This window comes from Dromiciops gliroides, chromosome 1 (genome assembly GCF_019393635.1).
Source record: "Dromiciops gliroides isolate mDroGli1 chromosome 1, mDroGli1.pri, whole genome shotgun sequence".
Taxonomy (NCBI): Eukaryota; Metazoa; Chordata; class Mammalia; order Microbiotheria; family Microbiotheriidae; genus Dromiciops; species Dromiciops gliroides.
This window is the reverse complement of record NC_057861.1, coordinates 14169968-14195965: the sequence shown is the minus strand read 5'-3', so window position 1 is coordinate 14195965 and position 25998 is coordinate 14169968. Positions and strand designations below refer to the sequence as shown.

At 42.8% G+C, this 25998-nt stretch overlaps 1 protein-coding gene across 2 annotated transcripts in view; it reads left to right on the top strand.

The window, feature by feature from the left end:
- The first annotated feature begins 1008 nt into the window (after positions 1-1008).
- The window catches only part of SEZ6L (seizure related 6 homolog like), a 266073-nt gene continuing 241083 nt past the window's right edge, over positions 1009-25998 (top strand). For both annotated transcript variants that reach the window (XM_043976757.1, XM_043976748.1), the window contains exon 1: positions 1009-1573. In XM_043976757.1, coding sequence (XP_043832692.1) covers positions 1483-1573 — 91 coding nt within the window. In that variant the 5' untranslated portion in view covers positions 1009-1482. The remainder of the gene's footprint in view (positions 1574-25998) is intronic.

Genomic DNA, 25998 nt, shown 5'->3' with positions numbered 1-25998 from the left:
AGGAGAGAAACATCATCCAATGGCTGATAGGTTCAATGCCCAGAATCTCCCTATCTAATTCCTTTCTATCACTCAGAGACAGAGGATGAGTCCTTAGTGTCTCAGAACAAGGCCTTTTCCTGGCAGGGTAATTTAAAGCAGATTAACCTTTCTACCTGTATGTGCATGGGGGATCAAGGTACCTTGCTCCAACCTGGCTCTGTAGGCAGGGGAGCTAGGGAGAAAGGAAAGCAGGGAGGACTCCACCCCCAAGCATTGTGTGAACCTGATTAGGACTGGCTACCTGGTTAAAATGGGAGGAGGGTAAAGGTTAGGGAGAAACGAGAGAGAGAGAGAGAGAGAGAGAGAGAGAGAGAGAGCGAGAGAGCGAGCGAGCTCTGAGACTAAGTGTCTGAAGCACTGGAGTTGGAGTGAAAAGCCTTAGGCTGAAATCCCAAGGTTCGTGACCTTGGATAAGTCATTTGCTTCTCTCTAGATCCTGTTAGCTCCTTTGTAAAATGGGTGGAACTCCATGGTTCCTTCTAGTTTTAGATCCTGTGAAGGGGGGGGGGGGGCAGTGGAAGCTGAAGAAAGAGAGGATGAAGAGGAGGATGTACAAAGGGAGACACGGGTGAACTTTGAAATGAGGGTAAACCTGAGGGTGGAAATCAGAGGAGAGAGAGAGACTGACCGACCGACCGACCGACCGACCTGGGTTCCTTACGGGAAGACTGAGGTAGAAGGAACGAGCCTGGGGGAGGTGGAGGCCTCCTCGAGAAAGAGGGGGGAGGCTGGTGAGGCCAGGCACAGGCTGGGGGAGGGCGCGCTCCGGCGGCCACGCGGCGCCTCTTTCTCTAGCTCCCCCGCTCCCCCTAGACTCCTCTCCCTCCCCCTTTCCTTTCCTCCCCCTTTGCTTCCCTCCCTTCCTGCTCACCGCTTTGCACAGCCTCAGCCCCAGCCCGGCTCTCTCTAGCAGGCTCCCTCCCTCCCTCCGTCCGTCCCTCCCTCCGTCCCTCCCCTCCTCCCTCTCCCTCCTCACTCTGCCGCCCGCCCGCGCTCGCTCCCTCGCTCTCTCTCTGGCTGGGCGCTCCACAACAGCCGCCAGGATTGCAGGGCTGAGCGCGCCTCCGTCCGCCTCCTGCACGCCTGCCGGGGCTCCCCTGGCCGGCGCCCCCTCCCCGGACCCGCCCCTCCCCCAGCCTGGCGTCCCCTCCCCCTCCCTTTCCTTCCTCTCTCCCCACGCGCGCCGCTGGACCGACCCGGAGCCTCCGAAAGCCCTAGACTGAGAGCTGGAGAGCCCGGCGAGCCCCAGCCCTCCCTCCTTCCTCCTCCTCCTCCTCCTTCCTTCTCCTTCCTCCTCCTCTTCCTCCTCCCCCTTCTCCTCTTCCTCCTCCTCAGTCTCTCCTCCCTGCTCCTTTTGATCAGCCTGGTCCGTTGGTCTCCCACTTGCTCGACTGGTGGGTCCCCGAAGCAGCCGCCACCTCCACCGCGGTTTCCTCCAGGATGCCCGGGACCGGGCCGCCAGCCGCGGGGTTCCTGCCACTCTCGCTGCTGCTCGTCCTTCTGCTGGGGAGCCAGGCGACTCAGCTGGGAGGTAGGAGAGACCCTCCCTCAATCTGTGCTGTAGCGGGGGCCTGTGGAGGGGGTGCGGCGGGCAAAGTTACAGAGAGTGGCGGGCATCAAGACACTGGGGTGGGGGCGCGCTTTGGAGTCAGTTCCGATCTGAGGCTCTGCGACGAGACCCGGGAATTCCCTCTTTCCCTGCGCTCGGACCCTACGGGTAGAGGCAGAACAGAGTCGAGTTGGTGGTCTCTCGCTCTTGCCGGGTCAGGGCTGTCCCAGGCTCAAGTGATCACTCCCATACACATACTCCAGGCCAGAGCAGTCTCCTCACCCACCCGGGGTCCCCGGGATGTGAGAGCGCAAAGGAGACTCCGTGGTGGTGGTGGTGGTGGGGGGAGGGAGCGGGATCAAGGATTGGGACGTGATGGAACCGTGAGAGAGGGTCGAGGAGTTTACCCCAGGACTACTCTTTCTCTAGTCAAGGCGTTTCTAACGGGGATGTCTCGGATTGGGCGTGGGGGAGGGCTGGGATCTGTGTCCTCGGTTGGATCCCGGGGGAATTGAGCTCTCTGCGCGGACACCTCAGCCTACGGCCTCCCAGCAACTTCTAGGGCGTAGCTTCCCTAGGGGAAGGGCTGATCTGAGCTGGGAACTTTAGGGGAGGGGGAGGATGAAAGAGGGAGGCAGGCTCCTAGCTTGAAAGAATTCCCATATTAGGGAACCCTAGTGGACTCCACCCCTCCTCCCTTCTCGCAGGCTAAGATCTCCAAGCGCCACTAACCTAGAGTGCAGAATAAAAAGTCGACTGCTTTCAATGGCCCTGCGCTTTCCCGGGGAGGTGGAAGGGTTTGAGAGAGCGGCTCCTTAAAGCCCTCCCATCTCCCAGTCCCTGACCCCACCCTCTTCCCGACTCCCCTATCCCCACTGGTCCCTTCGATGGTCTCTCCAGAAAACTTGAAGGGGAGGGGAGGGGGGAAAGGGGAAGGCATTCCTAAACTCGGCAAGGGATGACCCAAAGAGTTAAGGATTTGGAACTCAAGGACTCCGAGAAGGCTCCATTATTATTTTTCTTTCAACCATCACCAGCTACACACTCCCCAATACCGGGAACAGCGCCCCTCATGTTGAAAGAACTAATAGGGCTGGGGCGGCCCAGGTTATGGGTAGGGGGAGGACATCCTAAGCAGAAATCGTTTGGGGACAAATATTTGCTTGGTTCCAGCCTCTCGTTTGGGGAGCCTCTGACCCCAGGCTAGGTTTAAGGGACTCATCTCTTCTCTTTGGTCAGAACCCAGGTTCTCCCACACCTGCGTCTTCAGCACCGGAGCCTGCGGACAGCTCCCAGCGCGGGGGCGCCTTGCTTTTTTCTCCTTTAAGTCTAGTTTTCCAACCAAAGCAGGCTTTTGAATGCATCCAACAGGCACTATTATATCCAGTTGACTCTATGGCTACGTGTGCAGACTAGAGAGAAAATAATGCATAACCCTTTGTTTAACAAAGCATATCGTTAAAGCCCCCAGGGTTGATGAGCCAGTCATATTCACAGTCTACACCAGACTTGGACAGTTTCACTCAAGACAATTGCTTGATTTAAATAAACCTCTTTTTGCCACAGCATGCCCCCATCCTAATTAGCTGCCTCTTTCAGCACAAAGACTTAATGCCTTTGAAATTTTCTCTGCCCCACAAGTCCGCCCCCCTTCGAAACTGGGCACTCACAGGATAAAGAGAATCCACCCTGTAGAGTCCCAAGATCATAAAATAGAAGTCACTAACCAGAGAGGACTCTGCCGTCAGACCATCATTATCTCTGCCCACCAACCTTTTCTCCCACTCTTCACTAGAGGCCCCTCTTGCAGAAGGCAGGGCTTAAAGATGAGATAGTGACATTTTGCACTAAGCCAGGAATTTTGATTGTGAGTTTCTTTTACCTTTGGCAGATGAGGAAAACTGAGACCCAGAGAAATGAACTGATTTACCTTAGTCCAGACAGCAAGTTGGTGGCAGAGCCAGGGACTGCAACCCAAGTCTCCTGACTCCAAGTTCAATGCTTTTTCCACTACAAATTCCCTGCTCTTCCAATGATGTCTCATATTTTGTCCAGCTGCCCAATGCTGCATGGCTAGCCAGCATATATTTTTAATTAACTTTAGGTCAGCAACAAATTAAAGTCAACTGATGTAATACTTACCAAGGGCCTTCTAATAACCATGCTATTCTAACTTCAAGACATTGACTCAAAGAGAGTGAATGAAGATAGCTAAGAGATAGCTCCTGCTAAGATGGTGGCATCCAAGGTGGGCTTCATTATATTTGACCATCATAATACATTTTTGTGGGGCAATGGAGGTTAAGTGACTTGCTCAGGGTCACACAGCTAGTAAGTGCCAAGTGTCTGAGGCCAGATTTGAACTCGGGTACTCCTGAATCCAGGGCCAGTGCTTTGTCCACTGTGCCACCTAGCTGCCCCCACATTTCTATTTTAAATGTCAAGAGCCAGAGAAGTATAGTGTAAAGAGTCTTGTCCCTGGCTTTGATGCTGTTATGTGACCTTGGGCATTATATAATATGACCTCTCCGGACCCAAGTTTACTCATCTATAAAACAAGGGGATTGGAGTAGACTAGTATTCCTCTTGGATCTTTTTGAGCTTCACCATTCTCTGTTCTGTGTTCTAAGGTCCCTCCTACCTATGGTGTTCTGTGTTCTAAAGTCTCTTTCAGCTCTGGCAGTGTGTATTCTGTGTTCCAAGGTCCCTTCCAGCACCAACATCTCATGTTACAAGCTTCCTTCTCTCTCTCACTTTTCTGTCTCTTTAATAAAAAATCCCAAATCCATTCGTGCATGATCTAGGAATAGTTACTGATGGATAAAGCCTAAATCCAGAACTCCCTTTTGGAGAAAGTTTGTAACAGTCGAAAAGGACTTGCTTCCATGTGACTCCTCTTTTGCCCACGTGCCATTTTATTTTAAGACATGAAAAGGCAAAATCTGATTCTTGGTGACATATCATGCCAGTGGTAGTATATCTAATGGGGAGACTTGTGGAAGGAAATAGTAGAAAAAATGATGGCAAGAAGTGCCATAAAGGTGAGGTTGTATTCGTTCTCTTGAATTTTTAAAAGAAATATTCCTTTATGAGCCCAAGACTTGCTATTTCAGTGTTCTGAGTTCAAATCCAAGCTCAGCTACCTGTATGACCTTGGGCAAATTGCTTTTCTTCTCTGGGCCTCAGCTTCCCACTCTGTACCATGAGAGGGTTGACCTCTTAAGTTCCTTCCATCCCTGAGTCCTTTGGTGCCATAAAATCCAAACTCAAAGTTTTGAGACCACATGGCTAAGAATAGTCATTGTATGTGTGACCCTGGGCAAGTCTCTTGACCCACATTGCCCCACAAAAAATAGTCATTGTAAGTTTGTGTTTACTCTATGGTTCTTCCTTTATGAGTCCCTTGGATTCCAATTTATAGTTGCTTCCTCAGGAGAATCTTTCTCTCGTTGGCTGATGGAATCTTACTGGTGTTCAGATGATTCAGTTGGGTACAAATAAGTCAAATGATTCATTCCCTTCCCCCTCCCTTCCAGGAATAAATGATGTATCTCATCAGGCTGGGGTGCCTTGTTCTCTATGTTGTGTCCCAAAATATATCCCTGCAAGTTGCTTGGTGGGAAGGGGGGAAGGCTGGTTTGTGGTTACATTTACATTTTCAGTTTCCATCACTGGTCTCCACTAGGGGATGATCAAGCTAAGAAGGGGGTATAATAAATTGGTGCTGCTTCCTCTGCCCCAAAACCCAGTCAGGGGAAGACAGAAATATGTGATAAATTCTGATCCACTCAACCCTCAGGTACATAAATGAAATGAAGCATTAAGAGAGAGCCCTGCCCTGCAACTGACAACATCTCTAGACCTCAGTTTTCTTCTCTCTAAAGTCAAGGGGTTGGACTGTATGACCTCCTAGGTTCCTTCTAGCTTTAAGTCTACTAAATTCCTATGATCATCAATGTTCTAACTATCCCCATCCATTGTGTATATAGATATAGATATGGATATGGATATGGATATGGATCTAGATCTAGATGTAGATCTAGGTGATATAGATATAGACATAAACACAGACATAGATATAGATTAGATATAGATATAGATTGTAGATATAGATATGAAATGCTAATAGCTACCACCTTCAAGGCTTAGCTCAGGTTTTGCATCCTCTATGAAGACTTCCCTTATAACCAACCTGCCCCAAATCATAAGTGATCATCCCATCCTCAGATTTCACAGTCCTTTCTTTATGTCTCTTGAGCACTTGCTGCTATTATTGTGGCTTTTTGCATAGGAATGCTCTTCTATTAGACATTAAGTTCCATGAGGACAAGGATCAGTCTAAGCAGTGCTTGGTAGGTGCTTAATAAATGTTTCTTGAGTTCAGTGGTTGAGCAAAAATAAAGATGGCACCATCTGTGTCAAGGAGGAAGAAGAGAAGAAAGGGCATGTGGGATGGTGATTGGCATGACCATGAGGGTGGTTTCTCCCAGAATGCATTTCTCTAACAGCAGGGACATCATAAATGTACAAAGGTCCTTCTGTCCTTTCACTATTTCACAGCATGAAGTGGCTGAATGCACTGCACTAGATGTGAAAGGTTATGGATGCACTGTTTAAGGGAGCCTAGTTGCCTCTGACTTAACTCTTAGGGGGCTCAGGTGAGTCAGTGCTTTGGAGCAGGCAGCCAGAGCCCATCACAAGAGTTGAGTTTACACAAAGGAGGCAGACCCCCTTTGCCAGAGTGTAGCAGATGGCTGTGACAATTATCTAGGTGATCTGGGCCAAAGTCATGGGGTTTGGGAAGGAGAGGGACTTGCCTGGATTACCCCACATGCTTGCCTTTGGCTGCCGGGAGTTTGGCACGGGCTGGTACCTATGTTCCAGTTCTTTGGTGCTCAGTCTCAGAAAATTAGAGATTCTTTTGTCTTGGGTTTGCCTTGAAGAAGATACAGGCCCTTGTGGGCCCTTGCAAGGAGGCAGTACAGGGAACAGGCTCCTGGTGTGAAAAGAGTTTCCTAATTAGATTGCTCTTGCCTGGGAGAAAGGGATGGAAATTTAGAAGTATTGTTTTAAAATGCATGTGAAGTAGGGAATGTCCTGGGTAGGGTGAATTGGAGAGGAGGAAGAGAGACATCAAAGGCATACTAACTAGGGATAAAAGCACTAGACTTCGAAGCAAACCTCTCTCAGTCTCAATTTCCTCATCTGTCAGATGGAGAGTTTAATAGTACCTATATCAAAAGGCCCTTATGAAGATCATATATAAAAAGACCCAAAGTTCTTTATAAATATGAATAATTCTAGTATCATAGCTGGTAGTGCAGTGGACAGAATCCCTGAAGACCCAAGTTCAAATCCTGCCTTGGACACTTACTAATTGTGCAACCACAAATCATTGAACATTTCTGACATTTCTGAGCCCCAGCCTCAGTTTCCTCCAGTAAAAAGCACAGCCTTATTACATCATGCAGCCTTACTTCCCCTCTCTCAGAGGGGAAGTTTTCTCCTTTTTAAAGTAGCAAAAAACAATCTTTGCTCTTCATTCTTCACAGCTGAAAATTTAACCTTAAAGGATTATTGCAAAAATTTAATGAGATTATATGTATGTGTATGCACACTTTGAATACCTTAAAACATTATATAAATGCCAGTTACTGTTATTATTGTTACTATCACTATTGTTATTATTAGATTAGATGATAATCCCCCTTTAGACTGTAAGCTCCTTGAGGTCTGAGACTGTCTTTTGTCTCTCTTTGTATTCCCAGAATTTAGCACAGTGCCTGGCACATAGTAGGGCTCTTATTAAATGTTTATTGAGTGACTGAGTTAATGAGTGAGAGTTTTTACAAATTTACTTTACAAATACAAGATGCTGTAATAATAATTATTATTCACTTACATGATACACTAAAAGCAACAGATACAAAGGAAGGGAAACAGAGGGGGGATCTAGGCAGGAGGAGTGTCCCATAGAACTTGTCTAGTTTGGTCAAGGAAGTGCACAGGGCCTTCAGTTTTCCTGCCTTGTATCACCTAGGCTGAGAATGAGAAAGCTGGAAGACAATCAGGACATTTGTCTCAGAGGGTGATGTGGACCACTGTCCACTAGAGGTTGTGATGAGACCGCAGAAAGCCTTCTGTGCACTGAGAATGAGAATTGAAAGAGCTCTGTGGCTGAGCTCAGGGCCCCAGACAGTCTATGGATTTCAGTAAACATTGCTTTATTTGTCTGCAGTAGGCACCTGACCCTTGATTACTGAGCTCCCACAAACACTGTGTATGCTGACCACTGGCTGAAGGGGTAGCTGGGGAAGGGGGGGGGACAGGAAGAAAATCCAGGGGGATCAGCCAAACGGTTTCACACTGTTGTAGTGGTTAATGCTTACAAGGGGTCTCCCACCCTTCTCACCATCACCCCCATCCCACAACAATCCTTGGAGGCAGCAAGCATAGGCATTATTATCCACCGTGTTAGACAAAGAATACAAGATTCAGATTCAGATTCAGATCTCACTTTGCCACTACCTACCTGTGTTTTATAAGCAACCAGGTGGCGCCATAGTGCATAGAGCGCTGTATCTGGAATTGGGAAAACTCATCTTCCTGAGTTCAAATCTAGCCTCAAACACTTACTAGCTGTGTAACCCTGGGTAAGTTGCTTAACCCTGTTTGTCTCAGTTTCCTTATCTGTAAAATGAGCTGGAGAAGGAAAGGGCAAACCACTCCCCTGTCTTTACCAACAAAACCTTCAAATGGGATCAGGAAGAGTCAAAAGTGATTAAAAAATAACTAAAATGCAAAAACCTGTGTGACCTTGAGCAAATCATTTGAACCTCTCTTAGCTTCAGTCCCCTTCCCTGTAAAATGAAAGATCTGGACAAGATTCCAAAGTTCCTTTTATTTCTAAATCAAGGATTTATATTTTATAGATTAGTAAACTGAGGCTGAGAGAGAGAGAGAGAGAGAGAGAGAGAGAGAGAGAGAGAGAGAGAGAGAGAGAATGCTTTGCTCAAGATCATTCAAATAGTAAGTGCCAGAATCAAAATTCAGGTCCAATTTTCTTATACAAAATTCAAATTTCTTTCCTTTGTACCCAAGCCAAAATCCATCAGGACAGTTTCTGTGAATCTTAAAACCAGAAAATAACTTATCTAGGATTATGTATGTACCTTGGGCATTAGACTCGGAGTCAAGAAGATCTTGGTTCATATGTCACCTTGGACACTTACCAGCTGTGTGACCCTGAACAAGTTAATTAACCTTTGTTTGCCTCAGTTTCCTCATTTGGAAAATACAGAGGTTGGGCTAGATGTACTCCATAGTCTCTTCCAGGTCTAGAATGTGGTCTCAAAAACCTATAATAATAATATAAAATATAATAAATAAATAATAAAATATAATACTTATATTTTGTGTGTCCTGTGATTCTCCCTGAGACTACAGTGGTGCAAAAGAAAGCCATATGATTGGGAAGCAATGGCCTGAGAACCAAGAGGTCTGGCTTTACTGCTTACTTGATGGGTGACTGCAAACCCATTATGTCCCATCTGTGAGCCGTGGTTCCCTCCTCTGGAAAATGAAAGGACTAGACTTGTTGACCACTTCAAGGTTTAACATTCTATCCTAGGAGTCCTCCTAACTCCATGTTCTAAGGTCTCGTTGAGTTCTGATATTCTTATGATCGAAGCCCATCTTTGGTTCTGACATTGTCTGTTGTAAGCCCCCTCCCAACTCTGACATTGTCTGTTCTAAGGCCATCCCTGTTCTAAGGCCTCTTTCAGCTCTGATAGTTTTTGTTCTGTGCCCCCTCCCAGCTCTGACACTCTGTTCTAAGGCCAGTCCTGCTCTGACATTCCCTGTTCTAACATTCTTTGTTCCTTCTCAGCATTGATGCTCTATTTTTTTTCAGGGCAGGGAGGTTAAGTGACTTGTCCAGGGTCACACGCCTAGTAAGTGTCAAGTGGCTGAGGTAGGATTTGAACTCAGGTCCTCATGAATCCAGGGTTGGTGCTTTACCCACTGTGCCATCTAGCTGCCCCCTGCTCTATATTATAATGTCCATTCCTGCTGATATTTTGAAGATTCTGGGATTCTAATACCCTTGTGTGTGACTCTCTGTTACCAGAGACTGAAATGTATCCCTATTCCCCTTCATACGGAAAGGTCAAAGTGTATCCTGGTGTTACGTTGTCTACCATTCTTAGGAAACTCTCAGGGGAAAGAAACCTCCAGAATCCAAGCCTTCTGAAGTTGGGGCTAAAGCAAAGGTCGATGTCCTGAGTATGTCACAGGCTTTCCCTGTAGCTAAATGGCTGTGTCTTCCTTGGAAGGCCGGAAAGGGAAGAGGCTATCCTAGAAAGAGAGGGGCTAACACTGGCCATTGACTTGAGTTTCTCATACATATTCTCATGTAGCTCAGGTGATAGAGAGCAGAAACAGACAGGTATAGGAATCCATGTTACCAGAGCCCCAGGCAGACTTGTAGGACATGCAAAAACAGGCATACACAAATTATACAGCAGTTTGAGACATCTAATGATTTGCATGACATTTCCTATTGGTTACTTAACTGGCATAGTGTCATTGGTGGGTCAAATGTTGATTGGCAGATCAGTCAGCCAGTCACGGGAGATGCAGGGACATTGAACACATCCTTCTCTCCTTCTCTCCACTGATTCAATGCAAGAATAAGGTTCCGGAAAGCAGGTTGAGGGTGCAAAGTTTGGGCTGCTGTTCCTGAGTTGTGTATTACTCTGAATCCTCAGATGATTGCTTAGTGGGATGCAGCAGAAAGCATGCTGGATTAGAGTCAAAGGGCCTGGATTTGAATCTTTACTCTGCCACATATGTGAGACCTTGGTCAATGTTCCTTTCTTTGGGTCTTGGTTTCCTCACATGTAAAATAAAGGGGATTAGATGGGACGACCCTAATGCCCCCTTTCAGTTCTAGAGCTAGAATCCTGTCTCCACTCCCCTTTTCCTTCATAAATTCTTAGGGTGAATAGAACAAGGAATAGGAGTTTCACTACTAGAATTTGGATATTCCAAAGTGTGGCAGTATCCCCTCTCTGAAATGCCCTGGCAAGAAACCTTGATAATGACTAATGTTTAATTACATTAGTCACTACTCTTCTACCCCTCACACACTCTCAATTAAATTGATTCTTCTTGGATCTTTCCCCAGTGAAGAACCAACTGGCTAATGATAAACAGTGCAAAGATGTAATGGGTGTGACCCTTGAATGGGTAGTGAGCTCCTTGTCACCGAGTGTATGGGAAGGAAATATAATGGATGTACCTTATATTTCCTATGTTGTAGAATGATTAGACTCAATGTCCTTTGAGCTTTCTTCTAGCTAAGACTATGGTTATTTGTATGGCTTCTTGGGAACACAGGCTGGTTTCATACCTTCCTTTGGGGATTGAGTGCCCTGATTTCACAGCTAGAGTACTATTAGCTGGGCTTTCTCTAGATTTCTTCCCTACTTCATAAGGGAGGGAAAATATTTTGAAGTAAGCACAATTTGACCTTTCAGTGAGTCCCCTTTCCAACTACCTTCCAATGTCCTGATGATACCCTAGGAGAATTAGTGCTATAATGCAGAGATGCCCTGCCTCAGAATCAGGAGACCTGGGTTTGGTTCCAACTATAACACTAATGCCATGTGTTATCCTGAGCAAGATATCCTCTCTCCCTGGGACTCTGTCTCTTCATGTACAAAATCTTGGCATTGAACTGGATTGACTTCTAAGGTCCCACCCACCTCTGACATTCTATGTTTTGAAGTCCCTCCCAATTATGTTCTGAGATTCTCTTTAGCTCTGACATCCAGTGGTCTATTTTCTAAGAAGCTCTGCCTCTCAGAATCACTGATTCTAAGGTCAATAAATCAATTAAAACATTTTTTAAGTACCTACCATATGCCAGGCACTCTACTAAGTGCTGGCAATACAAAAAGTGGCAAAAGATAGCCCCTGTCCTCAAGGAGCTTACAATCTAATGGGGGAGGCAACATGCAAACAAATTTATGTATACATGTATATATCTAGAACAAAAAGGAAACAATGCACAGAAAGAAGGCACCAGATTTAAGAGGTTGGGAGAAGGTTTCCAGTCAAAGGAAGGATTTTACTTGGGACTTAAAGGAAGCCAGGGAGGTGAATAGTCAGAGAAGAGGAGGGAGAGTATTCTAGTTCTGAAGCCCTTTACAGTGCTGGCATTTTAGGTCCTAAGGTACCTTCAAATATTAGTATTCGATCAATCACATAAGAAGCCTTTATTAGGGACCTACCATGTACGAGGCATTGTTCTAGGTTCTGTAGACAGAAATACAAAGAATAAAGCAATCCTTATCCTTGAGGAGCTTCAATTCTAATACAGGGGACTTCTTTATAAATATGTATATACTTGGGGGTATCTAAGTGGCACAGTAGATAAAGTACTGACCCTGGATTCAGGAAGACCTGAGTTCAAATCCAGCCTCATACACTTGACACTGGCTGTGTGACCCTGGCCAAGTCACTTAACCCTCATTGCCTGAAAAATAAACAAATAAATAGATGGATAAATAAATAAGCAAATGAATGATTAAATAAATAGTAAATGGAAAAATGGATAAATAAATAAGTAAATGAATAAATATGTATATGCAAATAAAGTTAATAAATTAAAATAAATACAAGGTCTATAAGATAGTTAGACAGTAGGACAATAGCAGGGCAGCTAGGTGGCTCAGGGGATAGAGCACTAAGTGGCTTGGAATCAGGAAGACTCATCTTCATAAATTCAAATCAGCCCATAGACATTTATTGTGTAATCCTGGGCAAGTCACTTCACCTTGTTTGTCGCAGTTCCTCATCCAGAGAAGGAAATGGAAAACCACTCCCATATCTTTGCCAAAAACCAACGAAGCAAACAAATAAACAAAATCCAACCAAATGGGGTTAGGAAGAGTGAAAAACAACTGAAACGACTTAACAACAAGGGGTTGACTTGATTGATCTCCAAGGTCCCTTTTGGTTTCCCTGTGGTGAGATTATTGGATTTGGAGTCAGAAAGACCTGAAATTCCACCTCATTTACTTACTCAGACACTGACTGAGCAGTGTGACCTTTGGCAAGTCAGCCTCACTCAACGTCAGTTTTCTCAGGTATAAAATGGGCTAATAACAGCCCATAATCACAGGATTATGATGAGGATAAAATGAGATCATGTGTATAATGCTTTGTAAACCTGAAGGTCCTAGCTATTATGATTATCATGATTAAATCCTGGGCACCAAATATCATCACTTACATTGTGTATAAGATATAAGGCTGACCCCATGGAAGGCTGGGAGCTCAGTAAAAGAGGGAACTGGACTTGATTGTACTGTATGTAGCTCAGGGTGACTGAGCTTGCCCCTGGGAAAGGAAGGCACCAGAGAACTGCTACATGGAAGGGTCTGCCACATGGAGCCAGGAACCTTGTGAGGCTGAGACCAAGCTTGCAGGTGAAACTGATTCTGGTTTTCCCAGAAGGTACTTTAAGAAGCACTGCTGACCACTGACTGTCTACTGCTAAATGAGATGTGCCAGGTAATTGTGAATTTTTTTCCTCCCTAAATCCCAGTGTTTTAGTTGGCCTCCAGTCAACTTTGGGGGTGGGGAAAAGATCCAGCTAACCGCGCCCCCCAACGCCCTCCCAAACAGCTTCTTTTCCACACTGCACTGAATACCTGGTATGCTTTAATAAATGCTTAATGTCCAAAGACTGGTGCTAAAACTTCTAATTTAAGGTGACCACACATTAGATATTTTTAGACAACACATTAAATTTTAAACATCACAAACCTCAGCCTCTGTTGTTGTCATTGAGTTGTTTCATTCATGTCTGACCCTTTGTGACCCCATTTTGGGGGTTTTCCTATCAAAGGTACTGCAGTGGTTTGCAATTGTTTTCTCCAGCTCATTTTGCAGATCAGGAATTGAGGCAAACAGGGTTAAGTGTCTTGCCCAGCGTCATACAGCTCCCAAATGTTTGAGAGTGGATTTGAACCCATAAAGATGAGTCTTCCTGATTGCAAACCCAGTGCTGTATGCATTGTGCCACCTAGCAATTGCTTAATTAAACAGGTCACTATTCTAGGCAGCCAGATGGCACAATAGATAGAGTGTGGCAACAGGAAGACATTATATTCAAATCTGGTCTCAGACACTTGGTAGCTGTATGACCCTGGGCAAGTCATTTATCAGTCAGTTTCACTTTCTTACAATGTAAAATGGAGATAATAATAGCACTTACCTCCAAGGGTGGTTGTAAGGATAAGATGAATCCATATATATAAAGTATGTTGCAAACATGAAATCATCATGTAAATGATAGCTATCAGCAACATCACCATCATTATCACAGATGGGGTCAGCCCATAGCTCAAAGCCTTTCCCAGGGACTATGGGTCAGTTCTGTGTTGGTTTCTGAGGGTTTTCTAACCCAAGAGGATCTTGATGGATTAATGGTCCCCTCTCTTGCCCAGTGATGGAGCCATCCCCAGATGGCTGAGATAGGAAGGAAGGTGATGTCATGGAGCAAGGCCTGGCTTGAGTGTTGGGTGATATGGTTTTTGTCTTACTTCTGCTTTTTATTTGCTGAGTGACTTCAGGTGAGTTGTTTGTCTTTAAGCCTCAATTTCTTCTCTGTAAAATGAGAGGTTATATTTGACCAAGGCTTCTTAACCTGGATTCAGTGAACTCGCTTTGATAAATAGATAAAGAGATGTTCTTGCTGAGTCTTTTCAGTCATGTCTGACTCCATTTGGGATTTTCATGGCTAAGTTGCTGGAATGGAAACTCAAAACTTTAAATAAAAATGATTATTATTATCATTATTATTATTTTAAAAAGAAAGTAAAGTATCTGGTATCCAATCTGTACTCATCTGCAGAATGAGCCTCGACCTTTATTTTTAGCCGTCTTGCCTTCTAATTTCAATTGTGTTTGTAAAGGATAAGCTGTGGGAAGATATTTCCAGGTAAATGAACTTTTCAGCATCTTCAATGCAAAAAAAAAAGATACTGGAGTGGTTTGCCATTTCTTTCTCCAGCTCATTTCACAGATGAAGAAACTGAGGCAAACAGGATTTAAGGTATTTGCTCAGAGTCACACAGCTAGTAAGTATCTGAGGCTGGATTTGAACTCAGGGAGATGAGTTCCTGACTCCAGGACCAGAACTCTATCCACTGCAACCCCTAGCTGCCCAGATAGGTAGATAAGATACGATAAGATAGATAATAATCTTAAATATTTACTTAATGCATTTACAAACATGAATCTGAGAAGGGGTCCATCAGCCTTGCCCAGATTGCCAAAAGAGCCCATGTGTGATACAGAGAAGAAGCCTTATAGAGGAGGGTCTCTATGAGCCATGTCTATACCAGTGTGAGGTAAATGGATTGCCTGAGGGGATAGTAATGCCCCTCCTTGCTAGAAGTTTGTAAAGGAAATCTGATTGAGTGCTTGTCAGATGCCAGATTAATGGATGGATCATGAAATGAAAGCAACAAAAGGCCAGAAACGGTTCAATTCTCTGTCATTATGTTTTCTAGCACAAAGTCTGCTTTTAATAAATGCTTGTTTATGCAGGATGGATCATTGAATCGGAGATTTGATTGATTGATCATATCTGAGTGGAATTGATTGATCCTCAATCCCAAACTCCTTGTTTCACAGATGAGGAAACTGGTCCCAGAAGTAGGAGTGTGCTGTTTTATTGATTCTTTTGACTTAAGAAAGTGATAGAGGAAGAACAGATTAAACTTAAAAGAATTTCATGCATACTTTTCTTTTTCTCAGAGAGCTAATTGTTAAACACTTACCAGCATACCTTTGAATACAGGGATTTACCAAAGGTCACTCACATGGTAAATTAGAAGCAGCTAGGTGGTACAGTGGATAGAATGATAGATTGGAGTCAGAAAGCATTGCATTCAAACTTTGTCTCAGAATCTTACTAGCTTAGTGACCGTGGGCAAGTCACTTAACTGTTGTCTGCCTCAGTTTCTTAATCTGTAAAATAAAAATAATAAGAGCATCTTCCTCCCTGAGTTGTTTTGAAGCTCACATGAGGTAATATTTATAAATCCTTTTGCAAACTATGAAGCATTATATACTTATTAGCTATTATTAGTAAGCAGCAGAGCCAGGATTAGAACCCAGGTACTTTAACTCCAAATCCATTACTCTTTCTACATTGACCAAGGTCTTGGAGACCTGGGTTCTTTACTCTGCTCCTGCACTTTCTCTTGTTGGTTTCTCCCATAGAATCTGGAAAGAGCAACAAATCCCACCACTGCCTCTTGATATCATTGTGGCCATTGATCAAGAGCTCACCCTTTTATCCTCAGTCTTTTCATATTTAAAAGAGGGCCATTGTTTGTCTATAAAACTAACCTCACAGTTTTACAATGAAGGTCACAAAGAGTTAGCCCATCTAAACCACTTTGGATCACTTTGAAAATCATTGAAAGCACTTAATGAATGTGTTTATGTCATGAAGAGGATTCCCATTCAGGTCTGGGTTGGACCAGATAGTCTCTGGGGTCCCTTTTAGTTCTGAGCTTCCAGAATTGCATGGTGCTAAATAGAATCCACTTACAGGAAGTAAAAATTTCCTTCTAATTCAACTTTCCCGAAGAGCCAGGTAGGCTGAAACATTAATAGTAATATTAATTAGTACTTATATAGCACTTTACAAATATTAACTCATTTTAGACTCAACAACCCTGGGAGGTAGGTGATATTGCTATCCCCATTTTCCAGATGAAGAAATTGAGGCACATAAAGGTTAAGTAATTTTCCCATGGTCACACAGATGTTATATATCTGAGGCCGGATTTGAACTTGTCTTCTTAATTCCAGCATGGGGGAGGGAGGGGTGCCCATTCACTTTGCCAACAACCTGCCTTTAGGACCCTGTGTTCAAGCAACACTCTTTAACTAATGGAAGTCATTAAATAAATCAGGTATTTTAGGCTATGCAAATAAGTGAAATCCACCATCACAGTGCATGGCTTTTTACAGAATGATGAAACCAAGCCATCTCTGGCTCCTCCCCTGCTGACTTGGCCTATGCCACTTAGAGATTTCCATAAGCCATCTTGCAAGTGGGAATGCTGCCATCTTACCAGATGGTCTAAGTCAAAACAAACAAGATAGAACCAAGGAGGATCTGAATGGGCTGAGTGCCAAGCCAGGAATGACAAGCCAGGTGCCCTTCCTTGATGCCCTGCTGGGGTCTGGCTGGTGTCAGATCTAAGAAATAGGGCAGGAGGCCAGAACAAGGAGAAGTAAGTGATAAGCACATGGAGCAGGGCTAGAGAAAATTATTATGGGCAGCTAGATAGCACAGTGGCTAGAGCACCTCAGACAATTACTAGCTGTGTGACCCTGGGCAAGTCACTTAACCCTAATTGCCTTAAACATCCAGGGTCATCTCCAGTTGTCCTGATCTATCTATCTGTCTGTCTATCTATCTATCTATCTATCTATCTATCTATCTATCTATCTATCTATCTATCTATCTATCTATCTTACCATTGGACCCAGATGGCTCTGAAGGAGAGAGTGAAGTTGATGACCTTGCACAGCCCTCCTGCACTCAAATCCAATTCAGTGCAAGTCATGACATCACCCTGATATCATGATCCTCTTCAACAATGAAGGACAAACAAGACAACTATGGTCAAGTGACCAAGGGCCAATAAAACACCTCAAGGTTGAAGCAAACAGATAGATAGGAGCTAATGAATATAGGCACAAAAGGTCAAGCTGAGGTTTTTAAAAGAAGGGGAGGAGGGGAAGAGAAGGATGGAAGTTGGAGAGGAGAGGGGACAAGGTAGAACAGAGCAGGGGAGGAGAAGATCTATGACCAACAAATAGCACATATAAAACAAGAACACTGAGACTTTGAAAATTAGACAGCTACTGCCTCATCCAGAAAGCCTTTTAGATACTTCTAGTTGGGATCAGAAGTCAATTCCAGAGAATGGCCAGTTAAGAACCTATAGCTGAGACAGAGTAAGAAACTAGTAAGTGGATTAACTTACCTAGAATGGGGACCCAAGGGATAAGGGGCAGAACTTGGCATCTATCGACAGTTGGAAAGGATGTCATAGACTCCCAGGCTAGGCTTCCACCTGAGGCATCCCTGGATTTAGGATGATATTATCATAACTCTCAGAGCAAGAAAGCCTCTTCACGATGCCCTGGTCCAACGGCAGTCTTCCGCATTTTCTGATGAGGAAACTGGAACCTAGAAAGAGGAAGGGGCTTGCCCAAGCTCATACAGATGGTAAGATAGTAAGTAGCAGGACTAAAATTTGTCCTCAATGCCATAACAGGGCAGCGGGAAAGGAACTTGCACTGGGACTGGCAAAGCGAAGTACAGAATCCAGGTTCCTTGATGTCCAGTTCAATGTTCTTTGCCCTATGTTCTTCTGCCTCCCATTTTCATGTCATTAACATCATTCAGGGTTCACTGTATGGCCATCAGGTGGGAGGAAAATATATGACTTCCAATCAGTATCTGTATTCTGAGTCCTTCTGACTTGTAAAGGAAATGGACATTTTTGTTAAAAGATTTTTCACTTCCCCAAAGGAGTCAACTTTGTTGTTTATTCTAGGAGCAAGGAATAAGATAGGAGGATGAGGAACCCCAGCAAAAGTTCAAAGCCCCAACCTACAAAAGGTTAGTTGGGACTGATCAAAGAGTAACTTGGAAATGGCTATAGAAAACTCCAGGTAAATAAGGCTTTGACTATAAAAAGGTGATTTGCTTTCACTTCTTAGGATTACCGTCACTTTGAAGAGTGAGGCACACCTGCCCCCATGTCTAGAATGAATTGGGTTTTCCTGGGATGAAAATCTGGGTGAAGATGAGAGGGCTAAATCTCCTTTACAACTTGTCATTATCCCCAGTTGAAATAAATGGAAACTGTGCTAATTAATCTTATCACATATTTTTTATTTATTCCATAATTTAGTCATAATATACCTGGCACCCTGTTCTTCTAAATCAGAGCTCTTTCCACACTCTTCACAGTCCTTTCCAGAGTGGTTGGCCCTGAATTATCTAAACCAATTTATTTAATTTTCTTTAAATAGGGCAGAGAATGGAAACCACCATAAGGAATAGGGAGCCAGGATCTTGGTCTCTGTCTCCATTCAATCCTCAAAAGCATGTCTACTGTTTCAGTCACCTGTAAGCCAAGGCTGCATGACAAAGCAAAGGAGTATTAATTCATGATCTTTCATGCAATGGGGGTAGGGAAGGAAGAGAGCAGGCAAAACAGTGGAAAGGTGATAAAGCATAGTGCTGTCTTCTTGGTAAAGAGATGGGAGTTCTAATCCCTTCCCTCTGTGATTACTTCCAGGTTATCTCCTGTTATATATCCTGTTTCTGCAGAATTGGCTGCCTGTTGTCTCCCTTATTAGACTATGAGCTCCTTGAGGTCAGGGAACATATTTTTGCCTTTCATTTTATACCCAGCACATAGCACATTGTTTGGCATACAAAAAGTGCTTAATACATGCTTGTTGATTTAAGTTAACATCAATAAGCATGTACAAATAGCCCGCAAAACCTCATTCTTGGTATTTCAATTTGGGAAGAGAAGCCCCGGATTTTATGTTAACAATTACTGTCAAAGCTCTCTCTGATGCTTCTTTGGGGTGTGAAGGTGGCCCTTCATTCCAAAAGACTATGCTAGGGAAGTCTAAACTCTAGCACGTCCTAACAAGATAGAAAGGCTTTGAATATCATCAAGGAAGCCAGATTAACTAAATTCAGAGAGGTTCCTTGCCAGGTTGGGTCTAAGAGTAGGGGTCATGGAATCATTGACCAAAGCAGCTCAAGGATATTTCCAACTCATCCATGGAAAGGTAGTGATCTGAACAATTGGAAGGTGAACCCCCCACCAAAGAAATTGCAAATCATCCAACTACTGGGCAAAGCATTATCATCAAGGTGCAAGATCTTTCTTAAACTAACTAGTGATTACCATTCATTAGAGAAATGCATTGTAGTGGCAGCCTAGTAGCCTGGGTCCAGGTAGTGATACTCTGACCATGAAGAGGACACTCTGACCATGAGAAACGATCCAGTTTATCGACTTACTGGGGTCAGTTAGAGAGTCCTCTTTCCTTGGAAAAGCAAAGCAGTTAATTGGAAAAGCAAAGCAGTTAATTAACCAGATAGTGGTTGGTCAAACAGATAACGAAGTGGATGTGTCATGGGTACCCAGAAAGTTGGGCACCTTGAAATTTATAGCAGGAGTCTAATTGGAACCCATATGTTCTTGTTACATGACGAGGACCAGGTAGTGATGATCATCTTGTGGCCCCCAACTATTTCAAGCACCCCCCACTCCCCAACAGCTGTAACTTTTCAGTTTCAAGTATCCCCCAATCCTCCTATAAAAACATTGTCTTTACTCTGGCTGATTGAGGAACATGACATAAAACTCCTCCCCAGGAGTTGAAATTCAGACTTCTTCTCCTGGTCATATCCCCTTGTGCCAAATAATAAAAACTTTTACTTAAACTTTGATTGGATCATGTGTGCAAGTAATTCTTTGATAGAGGGATATTTTCAGAAACAGTTTCATGGTATAGTGCACCAGGTCTCTGAACCCCTGCTAAATTAGTAGCTCATATTTGGCTTTTCAATAGATTTTTACTGATGCCATTTGTTTTTATATTACCTAAATTTTCTCCAGATTATTTGCAAAAAGGCCTTTGTACTCATTATTTCATTTGATCCTTACAACAACCATGTGATGGTGTGAGAGTATCAATATTATGTCTCACCCCTATGACTTTTTTATTTTAAATTTATAATTATAATTTGTTCCTTTATCACCATAATTTCCAACTATATATCCCTCCCTTTCCCCTACCTTTTAAGCCTTCCTTTGTAATGAAGAATAAAGAAAATAAGTCAGTTCATCAAAATTGACAACTCATCTGAATCTAAACCAGTGTCCATAGAATCCCGTCTCTGCAAAAGAAATAAAGTTCCTCTTTCCCATCACTTCCTTGAGAGCAAGCTTGGTCAACATACTTACACAATGTGCAATTTGGGGATTTGTTGTTGTAGTGGTTCCTTTCATTTATGCAATTGTAGTCATACTGTGCATGTTTTGTTTCCTAATTCTACTTGTTTCATCCTACATCTGTTCATGCAAGTTCTCTGTATTCTTCTCTGAATTCTTCTTATGGTACAGTAATATTCCATTATGTTCACATATCACAAGTTGTTCATGTCTTCTTCAATGGCTATTACCTCCCCATTTTATAGATAAGGAAACTGAGGGCAGTCAGAGCATTAGTTTAACTAAGGCTATATAACTAATAAATGGAAGTGCTCATAACTATGTGCTAGGACTTCAAGTCCAGTGCCCTTCCCATGACACCAAGCCGCCTCTCTTGAGTGGTCCTGCATCCTGGTAGCTTCTGGTTAGGCTCTAGCAGCGACATATGTATTGTTCAGTGAATGTAATTGTGCTTTGAGTAAATTTCCCTGTGTGTATGCAAGAGAGTAAAACTGCAGAATCTTGTTGCCATAATTAAGTCAGAGAAGTTGCTCTCGGCATGCCTGGGTAGCCTCCTATTCTTCTACCGTGAAATTTCGAGGGTTATTGATTACTCACTTAACATGATACATTTTAAATGTTCTTTTAAAAAAGAGTTAAGTAAATATTTCTTGAAACGAACAGTGAAGAGACCAAATCAGTTAACTCATCAGCACAAGCAGATTGTCTAGACTGTCTTGCCTTGCTCCACCTCCTATGCCCATGCCTCTATATCTGGGAGGGGACTTAGAACATGGAATATCAGGTCTGGAAAGAGTCTTAGAAAAGGTAGTGTGAGAGCTGGTTAGAGCATTAGAACTGGGCGCCTAAGGGCTGGAAGGGGCCTCAAAAAGAGAATATCAGAACTGAGAGGGGCATTAAAACAAATAATGCCATTGTACAGAGATGGAAATGACTTTATAACATAAACTAGACATAAACATAACTAGGAAAGACCTTAGAGTGTCAGAGATATGAGGACTCTTAGGACAGAAAATATTAAAATGAAAGGGACTTTAGAATGTAGGAATATAAAATATAGAAGCTTGACATTTAAAATGCCAGAGTTGGGGCAGCTAGGTAGTGCAGTGGATAAAGCACTGGCCATGGATTCAGGAGGACCTGAGTTCAAATATGGCCTCAGACACTTGACACACTTACTAGCTGTGTGATCCTGGGCAAGTCACTTAACTTTCATTGCCCTGCAAAAAAAAAAAAGAAAGAAAGAAAAAAGAAAAGAAAAGAAAAAAGAAAAAAAAGAAAATGCAGAGTTGTTAGAATTGGAAGGGGCCTTAGAACAAAGAATGTAAGAGCTAGAGGCAGGGGAGGTGAGAGATCTTAGAATGTAGAATGTCAGACCTAATGTCACTTTAGAACAGAGACATTACAGTTGGAAGGGAAGAGAATTATGTGTGCATGTACATGATTTATCTCTCTGTAAATATGTGAACTATGGAACCAAAATGATGTATGTGAAAATACTTTGTAAAATATAAAGTACTATAGAAATGTAAAATGATAATGGTGATAATCATAAGTTCTGTAATTTCCTCAGTGTGGCTATTTCCTGTCTCCATGCTCATGGTAGCCATCCTACACATTAGAAGATGCCATGGCCAAACATTTCATCCCACTGTGGTCAGCTTGACAAAGAGCCTGTCTAGGCTTATTCAGGTAGATGTAGAATATACCACCAGGCATGTATTCAAAGTCTTTTCAGCTTGGCAAGAGGTGTGAGAATTGCTTCCTAGTCAGAACTGCATGTAGATTATTGTGCTTAATTCTGGGCAACCTGTTTTAGGGAGGACATTGATGAACTGAAGAGTGTCCTGACGAGGGCAATGATAACGATAAAGGGACTCAGTATCATGATGGTTAGCCTGGAGAATTTACGACTCTGTCCACCTGTGATAGCTCTTGTCGAGTCTTTGAAAGACTGCTAAGTAGAAGGAAGTTAGCCTTTTATGCACAAAGATCAAAACCATGAGCAATGGTTAGAACTTTAAGAGAGAAAGTTTTAGGTTTGGTGCCAGGAAAAACTTCATAACAAAGACAGCTGTCTTTGGAATAGCCTACCTTGGGAGTTGATGAGTTTCTTTTCTTCATTGTACATATTCAAGGCTAGATGGACCTCTTGCTGGGCAAGATGTATTTAGAGTGCATTTTAATGGCAGGTTGGGATTCATGGCTTCTGAAGTCTTTTCCAACTTTAAGATTCTGTTATTTTTCTAAGAGCTATGGGTGAATTTCACACCATGTTGAGACACTGGATGAGAGCATTAGGAGAGGTGATAACCTTAGCAGTATTGATAATAACAGTAATAACCATAGCAATAATCACCCACCATTCTAACATTCAACAGCCCAACTCTCATCTGGATCATCTAATGTACTTGTTTCCTGAGGAAGATTCCATTCATCCATCAAGGCAGAGACTCCTTCTAAAGTCATTGGGAGCTCCCTTGAGGCTGTGTAGCAAAATCAGCTCATGGAGATGCTTAGCTTTCTACTTGCTATTTTCTCTTGGGGCATTAGTTTGGTTTCCTCCCTTTTCCTCTCCAAGGAAAATTCAGTTAATTCTTTTTTAATGAACAACCAAAATGGATCCCGTTAAGTGGGTAATCAATAACTCTCCCTCCCCCAAACTTTGCATGAACAGAACACCAGGCCAACCAGGCCTGCTGAGAACAACTTGCCTGCCTTTAATTACTGCAACAAGATGTTTCCGTCTCACTCTCTTGCACACCGAACAGAACTGTTGAACAATATTTGTGTTTCTGCTCAAGAATCTACTTTAAGCTAGAGCTTGGAACAAATAGGAACAGCTAGGAGGTCCTTCAGGATTAAGAAACTGGGTGCTCTTCTCTTTTTTAGAAAATAACCTTTCTTAGGTTAAGGAAGATTCTATGCTTTGTGGTCAACTGTTGTTAGAGTGGGCTATTGATTGAGGCTCAGACCACAGGACAGTTAGACAGTGTGGCATAACCAACAGAGAGCTGAACTTGGATCCTAGATAGAATGAAATAGTGTGGGTTCAAATCTTGCTCCTGACACTTTCTGAGTTTGGAAACATGAGTAACTTCCTCAATATTTCTTGTAGTTTTCTGTATAAGTCTTATGTAGATTTCAGTGGGGACTCCTAACATTAGTGTTTCACTTATGCTTCCTCGCTGAACTTGGGTGACTAATTTGACCTCCTTAGACCTGTTTCCTCCCTTATAAAGTGAAGGGATTGGTCTAGGTGACCTCTAAGGTGCATTCATTCAAATAAATTTTATGATTATGATTCTGTGATCCTCTTTTGGCTCCCAGTTTCCTCTTCTGTAAAAGGAAGGGATTGGACTAAATGACCGCTAAGTTCCCTTCCAGTTCTAGGTCAAGGGATGCTAGTTGCCATTGTGGATAGAATGATGAATTTGGAATCATGAAGACCTTAAGGTAAATATTGTCTCAGATACTTTCTAGCTGAACAGATCACTTCACATCCCTGTGCCTCAGTTGTCTCATATGTAAAATGAGTGGCTTTGATTCAGTGCCCTCTAAGGTCCCTTCCAGGTGTCGATGTATGATCCTAGGATCTTAATACTAGCAACTGCCATTTCATTGGTGGGAGTGTTCCATTCATTAACTCAGGTCATGACTTAACCAGTATTCCTAAGTTGCTATGGATAGAAAAAACCAACTGTGACCTCCAGACTTTTTGAGATAATCATCTCAATGACTAGGCAGATTTTCCTCTGACAGGTCTGAGGATGGCCCACAGTCTTCTGATACTTGTAAAAACTGGCAATGTTTCTCATCTTATCCTCATGGACAAGACTGTGTGATAGGAGCTAAATAATCTTAGTCATCCTTTGACCCAGAAATACCACTACTAGGTCTATAACCCAAAGATATAATAAAAAGGAAAAGGACCCACTTGTACAAAAAAATATTTGTAGCTGCTATTTTTGTGGAAATTGAAGGGATTACCATCCATTGGGTAATGGCTAAACAAGTTGTGGTATATGAAAGTAATGGAACACTGTTGTGCTGTAAGAAATGATAAGCAGATGAATTTCAGAAAAACATGGAAAGACTTACATAAATTGATGCTGAATGAAATGTGCAGAACCAAGTGAACATTGTACACAGTATCAACAATGTGTGATGATCAACTGTTATTGACTTCATTTTTCTCAGCAATACAATGATCCAAGACAATGCCAAAAGACTTATGATGGAAAGTGTGCTCCACATTCAGAAAAAGAAGTATGGAGTCTAAATGCAGATTGAAGCACGCTATTTTCACTTTTGTTGTTGCTTTTTTGTTATTGTTCTTATTTATTCTTTCTTGTATTTTTTCCTTTTGTTCTGACTCTTCTCTTAAAACATGACTAATGTAGAAATATGTTTAACATGATTGTAATGTATAACCTATATCAAATTTATCAGGGGCGGGGAGGGAAAGGGGGAGAAAAGTTGGAACTCAAAAAATATCTTTACATATAGTTGGAAAAAAATTTAAAACAAAAATAAATGTTAAAAATAATAATTTTAGTCAAATGGAGAACTGGTTGAATGACTGGACCCAGAAGGTAGGGATTGAAAAGAGGTTTTCTGGTGGAAGCCATGTGCCATTTAACATTTTCACTGATGACTTGAATGAGGGCACAGATAACATGCTTATCAGATTTTCAGATGACTAGAACCAAGGAGGGGCAGTTAATACATGGGATGACAGAATCCAGATCCAAAAACTCTGGAAAGGCTATAGCAGTAATCTAAGTGTTATCAAATGAAATTTAACAGAGACAAACAGAGCCATGTCCATGTTCAAAGGCACAGGATAAGGGTGGTGTGGAAAAATAATAATGAACAAGAAAAAGATCTGCAAGCTTTAGTAGCCTGTAAGAAAAAAGAGACAGTTATTTGAAAAGGCAACTAAAACAGGTGCTTCTCTAGTAAGATACACAAACAGAAGTCTTGCCTGAAAAAGACAGAATTTCCTCATTGTACACTTCCCCACGAGGAAGGAAATATTAATTTATCAAGTACCTACTAAATGTTTTATTTTTATTTATTTTGGGGGGAAGGCAGGGCAATGAGGGTTAAGTGACTTGCCCAGGGTCACAAGTAAGTGTCAAGTGTCTGAGGCTGGATTTGAACTCAGGCCCTCCTGAATCCAGGGCTGATGCTTTATCCACTGCACCACCTAGCTGCCCCCTAAGTGTTTTACAAATATTATTTCATCTGACTCTCACAATGGCCCTGGAAGGTATGTGCTATTATTATCCCCATGTTTCAGATGAGAGAACT